Source organism: Somniosus microcephalus, chromosome 8 (genome assembly GCF_052327205.1).
Source record: "Somniosus microcephalus isolate GS21.2 chromosome 8, FLI_Smic_1.0, whole genome shotgun sequence".
In the NCBI taxonomy this organism is placed as follows: domain Eukaryota; kingdom Metazoa; phylum Chordata; class Chondrichthyes; order Squaliformes; family Somniosidae; genus Somniosus; species Somniosus microcephalus.
In genome coordinates, this window is record NC_140994.1 from 164768509 (window position 1) to 164784418 (window position 15910).

General features: G+C 45.1%; 1 protein-coding gene across 2 annotated transcripts in view; it reads right to left on the reverse strand.

Annotated features, from left to right (window-relative positions):
* Window positions 1–1239: 1239 nt before the first annotated feature.
* The window catches only part of pde6a (phosphodiesterase 6A, cGMP-specific, rod, alpha), a 72499-nt gene continuing 57828 nt past the window's right edge, over window positions 1240–15910 (reverse strand). Inside the window, exons 21-22 of one of the 2 annotated variants that reach the window (XM_085995319.1) lie at window positions 2165–2321; window positions 1240–1605 (exon numbers count right to left, since the gene is read on the reverse strand). In XM_085995319.1, coding sequence (XP_085851445.1) covers window positions 1547–1605; window positions 2165–2321 — 216 coding nt within the window. In that variant the 3' untranslated portion in view covers window positions 1240–1546. Of the gene's footprint in view, window positions 1609–2164; window positions 2322–15910 lie in introns of both variants that reach the window. The other variant, XM_085995318.1, reaches the window with a different exon arrangement.

A 15910-nucleotide genomic window follows, 5' to 3' on the forward strand; every position in this document is an offset into this window, starting at 1 on the left:
CAACATCCTCGTAAATCTCCTCTGCACCCCCTTCAGTGCAATCACATCCTTCCTGTAATGTGGTGACCAGAACTGCATGTAGTACTCCAGCTGTGGCCTAACTAGTGTTTTACACAGTTCAAGCATAACCTCCCTGCTTTTATATTCTATGTCTCGGCTAATAAAGGCAAGCATCCTGTATGCCTTCTTAACCACCTTATCTACCTGTCCTGCTACCTTCAGGGATCTGTGGACATGCACTCCAAGGTCCCTCTGATCCTCTGCACTTCTCAGTATCCTACCACTTATTGTGTATTCCCTTGCCTTGATGGCCTTCCACAAATGCATTACCTCACACTTCTCCAGATTGAATTCCATTTGCCACTGTGCTGCCCACCAGATCAGTCCATTGATATCTTCCTGCAGTCTACAGCACTTTTCTTCATTATCAACCACACGGCCAATTTTTGTATCATCTGCAAACTTCTTAATCATACTTCCTACATTCAAGTCCAAACCATACACAATTAAACAGCACAATTGAACAAAATTAATTCATTTTTAATATAACTCACAGTCCCTCATTATTTCATTGAGTGGAAAATAAAGGTTAAGTGGTCAAAAGCTAGACAAATCTACTGTCTCCTGACATTTCCTCTGTAGGTACCTGGAAAGTCTCTCATAAAATGGTATTGCCGGGCAAATGGTTGATCTTGATTCAGATCTTTATGAATCACATGGTATATCTCAGTCATAGCATCCACAATAAGCCTGAGCCACCTCACACTCTGCTCCTCTGTCATGCCCAGATAGCTGACTCCGTTACAGTTGACCTGCTGTGTAGGTTGCAGATTTTGCAAGTTGTGGGCTGCCTATGCCCTCTGTGCACCCAAGACACCCTATCCTCCTGCTCCACTGAGACATACCCACCAATGCTATTGGGCACTGTGACACAGCTGTGCTGTTGGGCAGAACATTTCTCTATTCACTTCTTTCACTACTATGGTGCTAATTCCAAATCTGTCACTGCATAAATAACTCCAGGTCTTACCTGGAGTAAGATGCTCGTTACCAAAGTCGTAAACCGTAAGAATGGACTTTTGAACTCATTAGTAAACACAGGAATGTCAGGGCTAATCAAAGGCCGATTGTATCACTGCAGTCTGAAACTCTAACTTCTTCTCACAAATTGATACATAATCTCTTTCCACCTCAGTATAAGGTCCAAAAAAAATTCTTAATCTATCTCTAAAACAGATATTTTAATTTGCTGTATCTCATACTTTTATTTTTATACCATGTTTCATAAGGTAAATTAATAATTTTTTTACAGTGGATATTAACCTGATTTTTCTAAATCCATTTCTCTAATTTGAGACATGTGGCTCATGTAACTAAGAAAGCTTAATAAAGGTTTTACTTTAATTGGCATGCTTGCTATTTTTGAACTCACAAATTTAGGGGTACAATTAATTTTGAAATAGTTGACTATTTTTCTCCATATATCTGTATTATAGTGCCAGTGAAGACTCCAAAATTGTTGTTATTGATTTCTTCTTGCTGCAGTTTACAAGAGAGAACAAGTCTTAGACTGAGAACTTGGTGCCTTTTTTGCTGCGTCAGTAGCTGCTATTTGAAAAGGAGAGAAAAAAATGCACATTAAATGAAGTCAGGTTTGATTATGTGAAACAAATTAGATTGGTAGTTTTATAATATTTAAAATTATAGTTGACAAATTACTCCAACCACAAACACAATTTATATATATAGATATATACATCAGCTTTTGTCAGGACCCCAAACAATCTGAATGGTTGTTTACAATAGCAAAATACTGCGGATGCTGGAAATCTGAAATAACAACAGAAAATGCTGGAAACACTCAGCAGGCCAGGCAGCATCCATGGAGAGAGAAACAGAGTTAACGTTTCAGGTCTGTGACCCTCCGTCCGGATATAGCTCGGGGGGAAATCCACCCCTACATCTAACTTAAGACCTTTTACAAGATGCACTTGGCTGTATTTGTACTATTGTATTTTACTAGAATTTACAGCACAGAAACAGGTCATTCGGCCCAACTAGTGTATGCCGGTGTTTATGCTCCAGACGAACCTCCTTCCACCCTACTTGATCTAACCCATTCAGCATATTCTTCTATTTTGTGATTGATCTTCAGATGTCTAACCTTGTTTTGCTGCACGTTCTTCTTCCTTTCGTGCTTTCTCTTCCTCAATGGCTTTCATTTTTGCCTCATGCTCATCAGCCAGTGCTTTCCACTCCTTTCTGTTGTTGAGTATGCCACTGAACATAGGCTGAATTTCAGAATGAAATCTAGTGAATTCCTAATATAACAGAAATATTATTAGTGCAAGCACATATTTACTAACTAATTACACATTCACAACATTTAAATTTTAACAATGTAGTAAAGTGTGAGGTGATACATATTGGTAGGAAGAGTAAGGAGGCCATATACTCCTCGGAAGACAAGTGTCTAAATGGGGTAGAGGAACAGAGGGATCTGGGGGTACAGATGCATAAATCACTAAAAGCAGCAACCAATGTTCCCTCTAAGGGAAAAACCGTGCATGTGCTGTATTTTGAATGGGCCGCGCAGCCCCTTAAAGGGACCATGCACCTAAAAAAAATGAAAGGGACCATTGGTAGCAACACAGATTAATAAGGCCATAAACAAAGTACTGGGGTTCATTTCTGGAGGGATAGAATTGAAAAGCAAAGCAGTTGTGTTAAACTTGTATAAAACTTGGTTTAACCACGCTTGGAGCACTGTGAAGAGTTCTGCACTCCATTTTATAAAAAGGAGCTAGAGCCACGGGAGAAGGTGCAGAAAAGATTTATTAGAATTATACCAGAACTGAGGGGTTATACCTATCAGGAAAGATTTGACAGATGGGAGCTCTTTTCTCTAGAAAAGAGAAGACTGAGGGGTGACCTAGAAACATAGAAACATAGAAGATAGGAGCAGGAGTAGGCCATTTGGCCCCTCGAACCTGTTCCACCATTTAATGAGATCATGGCTGATCATCCAAATTCAGTACCCTGTCCCTGCCTTCTCCCCATATTCCTTGATCCCTTTAGCCTTAATAAATATCTAACTCCTTCTTGAATATATTTAATGAATTGGCCTCAGCTGTCTTCTGTGGTAGAGAATTCCACAGGTTCACCACTCTCTGGGTGAAGAAACTCCTCAACTCAGTACTAAATGGCATACCCCTTATCCTTAGACTGTGACCCCTGGTTTTGGACACCCCCCGCCATCAGGAACATCCTTCCTGCATCTAGTCTGTCTAGTCCGGTTAGAATTTTATAAGTTTCAATGAGATCCCCTCTCATTCTTCTAAACTCTAGCGAATATAAGCCTAATCGACCCAATCTCTGCTCATACGTCATTCTTGCCATCCCAGGTATCAGTCTGGTGAATCTTCGCTGCACTCTCTCCATGGCAAGAACATCCTTCCTCAGATAAGGTGACCAAAACTGCACACAATACTCAAGGTGTGGTCTCACCAAGGCCCTGTACAACTGCAGCAAGGCATCCTTGCTCCTGTACTCGAATCCTCTCGCTATGAAGGCCAACATACCATTTGCCTTCTTAACCGCCTGCTGCACCTGCATGCTTACCTTCAGTGACTGGTGCACAAGGACACCCAGGTCTCGTTGCACTTCCCCTTTTCCCAATCTATTGCCATTCAGATAATAATCTGTCTTCCTGTTTTTGCCACCGAAGTGGATAACCTCGCATTTATCCACATTATACTGCATTTGCCATGCATCTGCCCAATCACCAAACCTGTCCAAATCATATTGGAGTTTCTCTGCATCCTCCTCACAGCACACACGCCGACCCAGCTTTGTGTTGTCTGCAAACTTGGAGATATTACATCTAGTTCCCTCGTCTAGATCATTTATATATATTGGCCCAGAAATTCGGGTCCCAACGCATGAGTACAGACGGAGTACCCACGCGTGGACCCGATGGAAGTGCCGATTTCTTGCATGCACTACGCATGCGTGGGAAATCAGCATTTCCGATCCTCTGAACGAAGGGGTTCAGAGGTCGAACGCGTGCGTGCAGGAGTCTGCGCGTGCGCGTTGAACTTCTGCTTTTTTTTTTTTTTGACAGGTTTGCCCGTGCGTGAAGGCCTGTACTTTTTGCACATTTAAAAACCAGACGTAAGGACTTCATTTTAAAAGGTAAGTGGTCAATTAATTAAAATTAGAACATTTTTTCCACAGGTTTATTATTTTTAAATACTTTACAGTAAGGTAAGTGTATTTTTAGCCCCGAATTTTTTATAAAACTATTTTTTTCAAAAATTTAAATTATTGTTTAAAATAGTTATTTAATGTTATTTATAGTTGATTTAAATAGTGTGATTTTTTTTCAAATTTATTTTAAGGTTAAGTACTGTTTTGGGCGCCTGGAGTTTTCATGAGTTTGACAGGTCTTATGTCAAACTCATGAATGGACTTTTCCCTCCTCTGATTGGTTGCCCAGTGCTCACGTGATCCCAGCCGACGCATCGCACTAACTACGCCGCTGGATCACGCAAGCACAGCGCGCCGGGAGCTGGAGCGCGCCACAGACCGGAAATGCACGCAGGCCCAGGCCTCAACTGCCGGCGCGCTAGGTAAGTGCAGGTCGGGGGCTTGCACCCGCGGGAAGCCCCCGACCCGAATTTCTGGGCCAATGTGAATAGCTGGGGTCCTAGCACCGATCCCTGCGGAACCCCACTTGTCACTGCCTGCCACTCGGAAAAAGACCTGTTTATTCCAACTCTTTGCTTCCTGTCTTCTTAGGCAGTCCCTCGGAACTGAGGATTGTAAAGTCTGTGGGTTGTACAGTTAATAACGACACAGACTTCAGGAGTAACAAACAAACAGGTCTTTACTATTCAGAGGTCAGGGCGAATCTGCCCCAGTTATCCTGCCACAACACTTATATACTGGTGTGGTCACTGTCGGTATTACAGTATACAGAAGCCAAACAAATAGTGCCACACCTAAAGTAGTTCTCTTAAAGGTGAACGGTTACATTCAATAGTTCCCTTAAAGGTAGACGGGTACATACACTACAATCCTCCCTTTTTAGCTTATTACTTACAGAGTCCCCGTTAAACATACATATCTTCAACTTCATATAAAACAATTTACAGATATAATCTCGGTGGGAACAGTTCATAGATTCAGTCTCTGATCTTGACTCGTTCCGAACAGCATCTCTTTGGTGTAGCCGGTTCACATGGCTAGCGTGACTCCTCCATAGCCTTTTTCTTGACGTAACAGCTTGAACTTTCGTCCTGTTGAACCAGCAGTGCGGACCTTTACAACCAACTGGCTGTCTTGATAATTTCCGGTTTTTCAACTAATTTAGCTCCTTTCGTAGTGTCCCGCCTGAGATGGTAGAAGTGATAATATTTTAGACGGTTATTATCTTCTGCTTCTTCTTTTTCTTTTCTGCCTTTTTGAAACTCTCGGAGCTCCTTTCTCGGCTGCCAGCTGTAGCGCCACCAACTCTCTATGTTCCTTAGACCTTAAGTGCTTCATCCGGATTTCAGCACTTTGGGAGTTTTCATCACAAACTGAGCAGACCAGATCCTCGTAATATTCAGTGTCACTCAACAGGTCATGGTAATATTCGGGGTCGTCCTGAGTTAGGCCAGTGAGAGGCCCTTCTACTTCCTTCTTATCCATCTGGACGTTAGCCGACGGTGGTTCCTTCCCTAACCATCTTTCTTGAAAAGACTTCTTCAAACATTCATATTCATCCCGCTCTTCCTGGGTTGTCTGCCATTCCTTCACTACTGACCTCATTTGTGAGTTCAATACCTTCCCTTCCATCGGGGATTGCGTTATCAGGCTATTTAATCCTTCTACTGAAGCAGCTGTTTCAACATTCTTCTGTTCACATTGACGGGATTCAACGAACTCTTCATAGAGTAAACTGTAATACAAAATCTGTGTTGCCACCTCAGTTATTTCCGTAACTTTTGGGAGCTCCGAATTCCTTCCCTTTGAAGATTGAAGCTCGTGTTCCCATTGTGGAGTCTTGTCTCTCAGCATGTGAAGGAGTTGGCTGACCGTTAACTCTTCCACGGGGACTCTGTGGATCAGAGTCTTCTCCATTTCATCCACCTTTCCCTCCAATGCTTTCACCTTCCTTTCCTCTTGTACTTTGGTTTCAAGCGCTCGAAGAAGTTGCGCCTTGATGCTCCCTAGCTCATGTTCAGGGCCCATTCTTACAGTCTCTGTGTTTCTTACAGTTTCCTTTCCTTCCACTGAAAGGGTTCCCAGTTGAATTTGTTCTTCAAGTCGTTGAACCTCGGTCATTGCCGCCTCATATTTGACTTGGGTTTCCTTCAATATTTTTATGAGTTCTTGGACATCTTGGCCTAGAAATTCAGTTGCCTTAGCGCCGCTTTTGAGGCGCTAGAGGGACTAGCGCCAGAGTTATGGCCAGTTTAAAAATTCCCTGGGGCCCTAAATCGGCGTTGCACCGGTAGCGCTGCGCCGGCACCGATGACGTCATCGGTGTGCGCAGCGTCCCGGTTGCCGTGGTAACCCGCCCGAACTCCGAAATTGAGTTGCGGCCGCCTCGCCCGTGGCAGCCGCAAGCAACGTTCTGTCAGAGGTGCCTTACTCCAGTTTGCGCCGGCGCATTAAAGGCCCCGCGGCAGCCGGCCACTTTCCTGCCGGCCGCCTGCCCGCAGCTCCCTCCCCGGACTTCTCCCCCCACCCCCCCCGGAACAGATGCAAGCCCGGCACTTGTCCGAGGTGCCGGGCTCATTTTTAAGCTGATTTGCGCGGGCCGCGGCCGGGTGCAGGCAGCTCCTCCTTAACGGGAGGAGGAGGCCTGCACGTCCCCAGCCTGCCGCACCGCATCGGGTGCCGCAGTGCCGGAATTGCGGCGCAAAACGGCAGTTAGCGCCGATGTACCGCCGCAAAGACCCTTCAGTAGCGCCGGCAGCCGTTTGGGCGCGGCACTACTGAATTTTTGGCGCGCGCAGGGGGACTTAGCGCCGGCACTAACTTCCGGCGCTAAAGCCCTGCCTACGCCAGAACCCAATTTCTAGGCCCTTGTCTTTCATGTTCTGCCATGTCTTTCACCTCTAAATTCTCATCTATGGATGGAACTTCTACCGATGAGTCTGTCTTGGCCTTGAGCTCATCAAGAATTTCCTGCAGCCTTTGGACTTCTTGCTCATGTTCAACCTTTAGTTGTTCATATGCTTCTACTGAAACTAGCTTTTTGGAGGTTGCCGAGTTAATCCCCTCCAGAATTGTAGCCTGGGCCTGTTCATACTGTTCTTTCAACTTCTCACACTCTGCTTGTAAGGAGTCGTAGAGAAGAACTGGAATAAAATCCTGGCTTCCTGAAGATTCCTCTTCATTTGCTTCTTTCGCAATTTCCTGTTGGAGTTCAGCCAAGGCTGCTATGCTATCTGCCTCTTGAAGTCTCACTGCCATCAAATCTTCTTTATTCTTGCAGTCTATCTCAGCCATTTTCCGTTTACTTTCATTTAACTGAGTGAGTAGACCCTTATTCTGGGCTGAGAGATATTGCACCTTCTCATGTAGACCATAGCACTCCTTCTCTGCTCGACATAGCTGGTTACTGCTGATTTGGTTCTGTGTTTCAAGTTCCAACATCCTTTGCTTAGCTTCTTTCAGTTTCGCCCCTATAAGCTCCTCTTGCAACATGGCCACATTATTCACATCAGGTAAAGAAGCGTTTCTCTTTTCCATGTCCAAGATTTTTTTCTGCATCTCTTTAAGTGCACACTGCGATTCAGCTTCTCTTAACCTTGCCTGCACTAGCTCCGTCTCCAATTGCAGAACAAAATCCTCAGTGTAGCGTGGTTTGCCTTTATGCTGTATCTCTAGATCATGCAAATATTCTAACTCCTGAACATCAAAAGGGAGAGGTGATCGGTAATTGGTCACGATGGCTCTATGGTCGCTCTCTGCTTGAGCCAGCAGGTTCTGTTGTCTTTCCAGACTCTCCCATTCGGTGTCATAGAACTTTTTCATTGTTTTCATCTCTTGTACGAGACGGTAACTTAATTGTTCTAATTGTTGTCGTACTTTGAAATAACGTTGAGTTCGAGCCCGGTGTTCCTCCGTAATGCATATGTCTGTAACTTGAACAGACTCAGAATTCTCTGTCTTTATGCACGCCATCGTTTTTCCAACCTTAGTCAGTGAGTTCATGTTAACCTTGTTTTTCATACGTGGGCTGGACTTATCGTCTTCCGGCTCAGAGTCTGAGCTGCTTGTCTGCACCGAGTCCTCACTCGTCATTGCTTGTAGGTAGTGCCATTCCATGTCTATTTTCTTGATCCACTCCCGTCCTAGAAGTGGTGGTCCTCCCTCTGGTAGTACGTACAAGTTCATTCTTGGGTGTACTTTACCCCTATCTCTCACCTTGACTCTTATTTTTCCCATGGGGTATACTTTATGCCCCGTGTATGTCTGCAATACGAACTTGGTATCTCTTAAGGGTATGTGTGGGAATAGCCGGTGGTAATCCCTTTGATTTATGACTGATACAGCTGATCCAGTGTCCAACTCCATTTTCACTTGGACTCCAGCTATTTTTAGCATGACCCAGATAGTTTGTAGGTCAGCTTCCTCACTCACATGGTGGATACTCAGACTACCCAGCTCCTGGCCGTTTGGATCTGAGTCTGGATTCTGTTCGTCTGAACTCTTCTCAGCCCCCTTGTATACCTTGTTGTACTTTTCTTGTGATGGCTTCCTTTGGTTGTTGGTCTTCTTCCCTGACCGGCATACCTTAGCGATGTGACCCAGTTTGCCACATTTCCTACATTCTTGGTTCTTAAACCAGCATTGATTCTGGTCGTGTGTTGTCTTCCCACAACGATAGCATTTTGTTGTACTCGAGGTAATTTGGTCCACCCCGAGTGCCGCCGCCTTTAGTTGCATTTCCGCCGTTCCTTTCACTGCGGCTTCGTGTGATGCGGCTATAAGGACAGCCCTGTCAAGTGTAAGGTCGTTCTCTTCGAGTAGGCGCTTTTGCGTCCCTTCCTTGGACAATCCGCCTACGAACTTGTCTCGCAGTGCCTCTGTCAGATTCCCTCCGAACTGGCAGTATTTCGCTAGCCTACGCAGTTCGACCAAGTATTCTGCGTTGCTTTCGTCTTTCCGTTGCGTTCTTGCATAGAATTTGAATCGTTCAGCCAACATCAACGGTGTGGGGTTCAAGTGGTCCTTCAGAACAGCCACCATCTCTTCGAAAGACTGATCCGCCGGTTTAGCTGGTGCTAGTAAATCCTTCAAGAGCCCGTATGTCTTTGCGCCCATCGAGTTTAACAATGTTATCGCCTTGTCGTCTTCCTCTATTTTGTTGGCTTCACAATAGATCTCGATGCGTTCCACGTACGTGGCCCAGTCTTCTATCTCAGAATTAAAATCGTTAATATTCCCTCGCTTAGGCATCTTCCTTTCCTTGGAGCAGCACAGTATTTCTTTAAGTATTATTTATTATCTGTTTATTTCTAAATGGCGGTTTTCCCGCGAAAATGGCGGTTTCCCGCTCTTCCCTTCTCTCTCTCTCTCTCTCTCTGCCCACTTCAATGGCAGTTAAGATGGCGGTTTTTCCCACGAAAATGGCGGTTTCCCGCTCTTCCTTTCTCTCCCCGCCCACTTCAATGGCGGTTTCCCGCCTCTGTCGTCTTCTCCGCCTAATGGCGGCTTTCCGCGTTTCTTCCTGGTGGAAGGGGTACGCTTTCCCCACAGCGGACAGGTTCAGCCGCTGGGCTGGCTCTCGCACAGCTCCCCTTACTCGGCTCTGTCTCTCTCTCCCGCCCGCACGGCTCTACCGGCGCTGGGTACACCCCGTTAACGGAGGACACTTCAGCCGCTGGACTGGCTCTCGCGCAGTCTCTCTCTCCGTACCCGGCTCTGTCGCTCTCTCCCCCGCACGTTCGGTTCTACCGGCTCTGGGTACCCCGTTGGTGGAGAACAGTTCAGCCGCTGAGCTGGCTCTCGCGCAGCCTCCTTTGCTCGGCTCTGCCTCTCCCACACGCTCGGTTTCAGCGCTCCGCGGCTTCGTCGCCGCCCGGATCTTCCCCGCCAATCGCGGTCCGGCTGTCACCCGACGCCGTTGGACCCGACTTCTGACCGGCTCAGCTCCCCCTCGACCGAGGTCGAGTGCTCTGCCCTTATCCTCCGGATACTTCTACACCTTCCCCTACTCACAGTCTCTTCGGCCGCCTTGTTCCCCGCTGATCGGCTCACTCCGTACCGTGGTAGAAGGGTAGTCAGTGCCTGTTGCAGACGGAAGCTTTTGTTGCTAAGTCTTCCACCTTTCTCCTGCTGCAGCCTCGTGTTTTCTCCCAGCAGAACGACGAGGGCGGTTGCCTCTCTTCGACGCTCTTCTTGCTTTGGTAGTCTTGCCACAGGGTACGATCGGACTCGTTGCCACTGTAAAGTCTGTGGGTTGTACAGTTAATAACGACACAGACTTCAGGAGTAACAAACAAACAGGTCTTTACTATTCAGAGGTCAGGGCGAATCTGCCCCAGTTATCCTGCCACAACACTTATATACTGGTGTGGTCACTGTCGGTATTACAGTATACAGAAGCCAAACAAATAGTGCCACACCTAAAGTAGTTCTCTTAAAGGTGAACGGTTACATTCAATAGTTCCCTTAAAGGTAGACGGGTACATACACTACAAGGATGACTTGCTTCCACATTAAAAATGAGTTCTCAGGTGACTGATGAGTCCAATGCGAGACCTACAGTCTCTCTCACAGGTGGGACAGACGGTGGTTGAAGGGGCGGGTGGGTGGGGTGCTTGGGTTGACGTGCGCTCCTTGCGCTGCTTGCGCTTGGCTTCTGCTTGCTCCCGGCAAAGAGACTCGAGGTGTTCGGCGCCTTCCCGGATGCTTCTCCTCCACTTTGTGCGGTCTTGGGCCAGGGATTCCCAGGTGTCGGTGGGGATGTTGCACTTTTTCAAGGAGGCTTTGAGGGTGTCCTTGAAGCATTTCCTCTGCCCACCTGGGGCTCTCTTGCCGTACCGGAACTCCAAGTAGAGCGCATGTTTTGGGAGTCTCGTATCGGGCATGCAGACAATGTGACCCATCCATTGGAGCTGATTGAGCGTGGTCAAAGCTTCGATGCTGTGGATGTTGGCCTGAGCAAGAACACTGACGTTGGTGCGCCTATCCTGCCAATGGATTTGTAGGATGTTGCGGAGGCAGCGTTGGTGGTACCTCTCCAGTGTTTTGAGGTGCCTGCTGTACATGGTCCATGTCTCTGAGGCATACAGCAGGGCGGGTATCACTGCTGCTCTGTAGACCATGAGCTTAGTGCCGGGTTTGAGGTCCTGGTCTTCAAACACTCTCTTCCTCAGGCGACCGAAGGCTGCACTGGCACACTGAAGGCGGTGTTGGACTTTGTCATTGACGTCTGCCCTTGTTGACAGTAGGCTCTCGACGTATGGAAGTCCAAGGCCTTGGCGTGGATTTTGATAATCGGGGGGCAGTACTGTGTGGCGGGGGCAGGTTGGTAGAGGACCTTTGTCTTATGGATATTTAGTGTAACGCCCATGCTCTTCCTGTCTGCCAACCAGTTCTCTATCCAAGACAGTACCTTACCCCCAATCCCGTGTGCTTTAACTTTGCACGCTAATTTCTAATGCAGGACCTTATCGAAAGCCTTCTGAAAGTCCAAATACACCACATTCACTGGTTCTCCCTTATCTATTCTACCAGTTACATCCTCAAAAAATTTCAGTAGATTAGTCAAGCATGATTTACCTTTTGTAAATCCATGTTGACTTTGTCCGATCCTGTCACTGTTTTCCAAGTGCTCGGCTATTACATCTTTTATAATGGACTCTAGCATTTTCCCCACTACCGATGTCAGACCTACCGGTCTGTAATTCCCCATTTTCTCTCTACCACCTTTTTAAAATAGTGGGGTTACATTAGCTATCCTCCAATCCATGGGAACTGTTCCAGAGTCTATAGAATTTTGGAAGATGACCAGCAATGCATCTACTATTTCTAGGGCCACTTTCTTAAGTACCCTAGGATGTAGATTATCAGGTCCTGGGGATTTATTGGCCTTCAATCCCGTCAATTTCCCTAACACCATTTCCCTACAAATACTGATTTCATTCAATTCCTCCCTCTCATTAGACCCTATGTTCCCCAACATCTCTGGGAGGTTATTTGTGTCCTCCTTTGTGAACACAGAACCAAAGTATGTGTTTAATTTGGCCTGCCATTTCTTTGTTCCCCATTATAAATTCCCCTGATTCTGACTGCAAGGGACCTATGCTTGACTTCACCAATCTTTTTCTCTTCACATATCTATAGAAGCTTTTACAGTCAGTTTTTATGTTCCCTGCAAGCTTACTCTCATAATCTATTCCCCCCCTCTTAATTAATCCCTTTGTCCTCCTTTGCTGAATCCTAAACTGCTCCCAATCCTCAGGTTTGCTGCTTTTTCTGGCCAAATTATATGTCCTCTCCTTGGATCTTATGCTATCCCTAATTTCCCTTGTTAGCCACAGTTGAGTCACCTTATTTGTTTTATTTTTATGCCTGATAGAGATCATTAAGTATATAAAAGGGTCTGTTAGGATACATGTGCAGAAGATGTTGCCACTTGTGGGAGAGACCAGAACTAGCAGCCAAAAATATAAAATAGACACGAATAAATCCAATAGGGAATTCAGGAGAAACTTTTTTACTCGCTACCACAAGGAGTAGTTGAGGTGATGAGCTTAGATGCATTTAAGGGGAAGCTAGATAAACGCACGAGGGAGAGAGGAATAGAAGAGGAATAGAAGGATATGTTGATGGGGTTGGATGAAGAAGGCTGGGAGGAGGCTCGTGTGGAGCATAAACACCGGCATGGACCAGTTGGGCCAAATGGCCTATTTCTGTGCTGTAAATACTGTATAATACTATGTAAAGTTTGCTTAATTCTACTTAAGATGAATATAATGAACAAAATAACCTTGAGAAAAGTTGTTTTTTAAGTTTTTATAAATGGCTCAGCATTTCTAGCTATATGAGGATCGTTAGAATATTTCTGAAATGAGAACCATCTCTATTACCATTACAATAGGTAGTATACTGGGTTATTATAACAGGCCTATGTGTTATTGAAATGGGAGCGGGCAGGGAAGTGGAGTTGAGGCCAAGATCAGATCAGCCATGATCTTATTGAATGGCGGAGCAGGCTCGAGGGGCCAAATGACCTACTCCTGCTCCTACGTCTTATGTTCTTATGAAACATTCCACTGAGGAGGAGAGCCACACATCCTCCTGCTGAAATCTTGCCACAGGAAAGAAACTGTCAAGAAACACATTACTTGGTAGGTGGAACCAGTAGCTTTTGATTTTTAAACAATGAACCTGTTGTTGTTAAGGTTGGAAATAATACAGGCACCGCCATCCACTTCTGATCTTACTGAAACTAGTTGAAAATAACATGCTGACGGATCGTATGATGCAGGCTAAAAATTACTAATGAATCCCCTTTCCTTTGTCCATTTTCTGTCTCTTAAAAAACTTTTAATTTTAACCTGTATTATATGGTCTGTCTGCACGCTATTTTTTTCCATTAGCCAAATAATAATACTAGCTTTTCCCACTGACACTTTAAAATCGTTTCAGAATGATAAAAGTCCAGAAGCCAAAGTAATCCTTGTAATCTTAGGCCATACATTATTAAAAATAGCTTTTAGCTGAGAAAGATATTCCATAGATTCCTCCGTTTGCCTCTGGCCTTATAGTGGTACAGTAACAAGGGAGCTAAGAGCACAGGACACACAGCTAGTTTATATGCCTCCATTGCTTTTTGATGTTGAGCTGATACAAAAGAAGGTATAAGGTCCCTTCACAGGTAAACAGAACTATTAATCAAAAATACATTTCAAACGACTTCTCAGAATTCTGATAAGCAATTTGCATGACTTCAAGAGGAAGTAAAACTGCAAGTCTCACAGAAGCCCCTGATAGGACAATTGTAAACACCATAGACTGTAAATGTAAGCAGGTGACAGTTTGGTTATCAGTATTAATTATTTTTATTAATTGGCTGGATTTGATAACTACTACCCTTTGCTCGGCAGTATTGTAACTAGCACAATCCTAAATGCCACAAGTATCTGCCAAAGCAAACAAACTATTTTCTTTGAATGAGGCAATGCCTATAGGCAATCAGCTTAAACAGAGATGAATCATTGCCTATTAAAAGCTACGGACAATTTTGTGTAATCTACAACTTCCTTTATACAGAAAAACACAACCAATGTTCCCAGAAATTCTTACTGAAAGCAGTGTACAAGGGCAAATTTTGTGAAACACCACACTGTCAGCAGAGTCTTACATGCAGCTAGAGCAAACAGAATAATCACAGTCGTGTGTCTGCGATTACCCGATATGTGCTGGCTCTGTGCGAACTCCCATCTGCAATGGATGGCGTTGCAAAATGTATCTATAATTTAGACTGTATTATTGATTCATATGATCTGAAATAGGGCCAATGGGTCTGTCACAACAAGTAAATCCTTTCAGCATTCCGAAGGGACCGCTCCCTCCACAACACCCTGGTCCACTCCTCAATCACCCCCAACAGCCCCTTCCCTCCCCATGGCACCTTCCCATGCAAGTGCAGGAGATGCAACACCTGCCTTTTTACCTTCTCCCTTCCCACTGTCCAGGGCCCCAAACACTCCTTCCAGGTGAAACAGCGATTTACTTGTACTTCTTGCAATTTAGTATACTGTATTTGCTGCTCACGATGCGGTCTCATCTACATTGGGGAGACCAAACGCAGATTGGGTGACCGCTTTGCGGAACACCTCTGTTCAGTCCGTAAGGGTAACCCCGAGCTTCCGGTCGCCTGTCACTTTAATTCTCCGCTCCACTCCCACTCTGACCTCTCCATCCTCAGCCTCTTACACTGTTCCAATGAAGCTCAACATAAGCTCGAGGAACAGCACCTCATCTTTCTATTAGGCACTTTACAGCCTTCTGGACTCAACATTGAGTTCAACAATTTCAGACCATAACCTCTGCCCCTATTTTTTCAGGAGGTAGCTGTTGATTATTCTGCCATTGCCATTTGCAGCATTTAATCTCTCCTGCTTTCCACCCTATCACAGACCCTCCCTTTTGTTCTTTCCTCCCCTCCCCCCTTTCCCTGCCTCTGCACCTGCGTAAAATCTGTTACATCTCTAACTTTTTCCAGTTCTGCCGAAGGGTCACAGACCTGAAACGTTAACTCTGTTTCTCGCTCCACCGATGCTGCCTGTCCTGCTGAGTGTTTCCAGCATTTTCTGATGTTATTTTAAACTCTTTTGTGTTGAGTAAGGTTTACAATTAAATATTTCTTTGGAAGGGAAGTACTTTCAATTAAAATATTCGATCCAGAAAGATCCTAAGAAAGATTGTGTAAAGTGTCATCTCCTTTGCAGGAAATAATTTCCAGTTTACTATTGAAGAAGTAATCTTATGCAAACTTGCCACTTTGACTGCCATTAAAACGGCACAGGATTTGCAACATTCCTGGTCTTGAAAATTGATTCTGGTGTTCAACCCAAATAGAATTTCAGTACTTATAATGCTTGTGCTCAATTGTTCACTGCACTGGAATATAACTGCAGGGCAATTTGGGATGTAAACTTGTAAATTTCAATCTAGATAAGCATCTGTACTAGTAAGAAAACTGTGAAAACCTTGCCAAATTACACAAAGCAGTCAAAATAGACATACAAGTACACAAAAAGAAGGGTCAGAAAAGACCATCAGGCAATCACAGAATCACAGAAACCTCACAGTACAGATAGAGGCCATTTCGATCAGTATCACACTATCTGTTAAAAGGTGCAGCCTCATGCACCATGCAGCCCAATCACTAGTA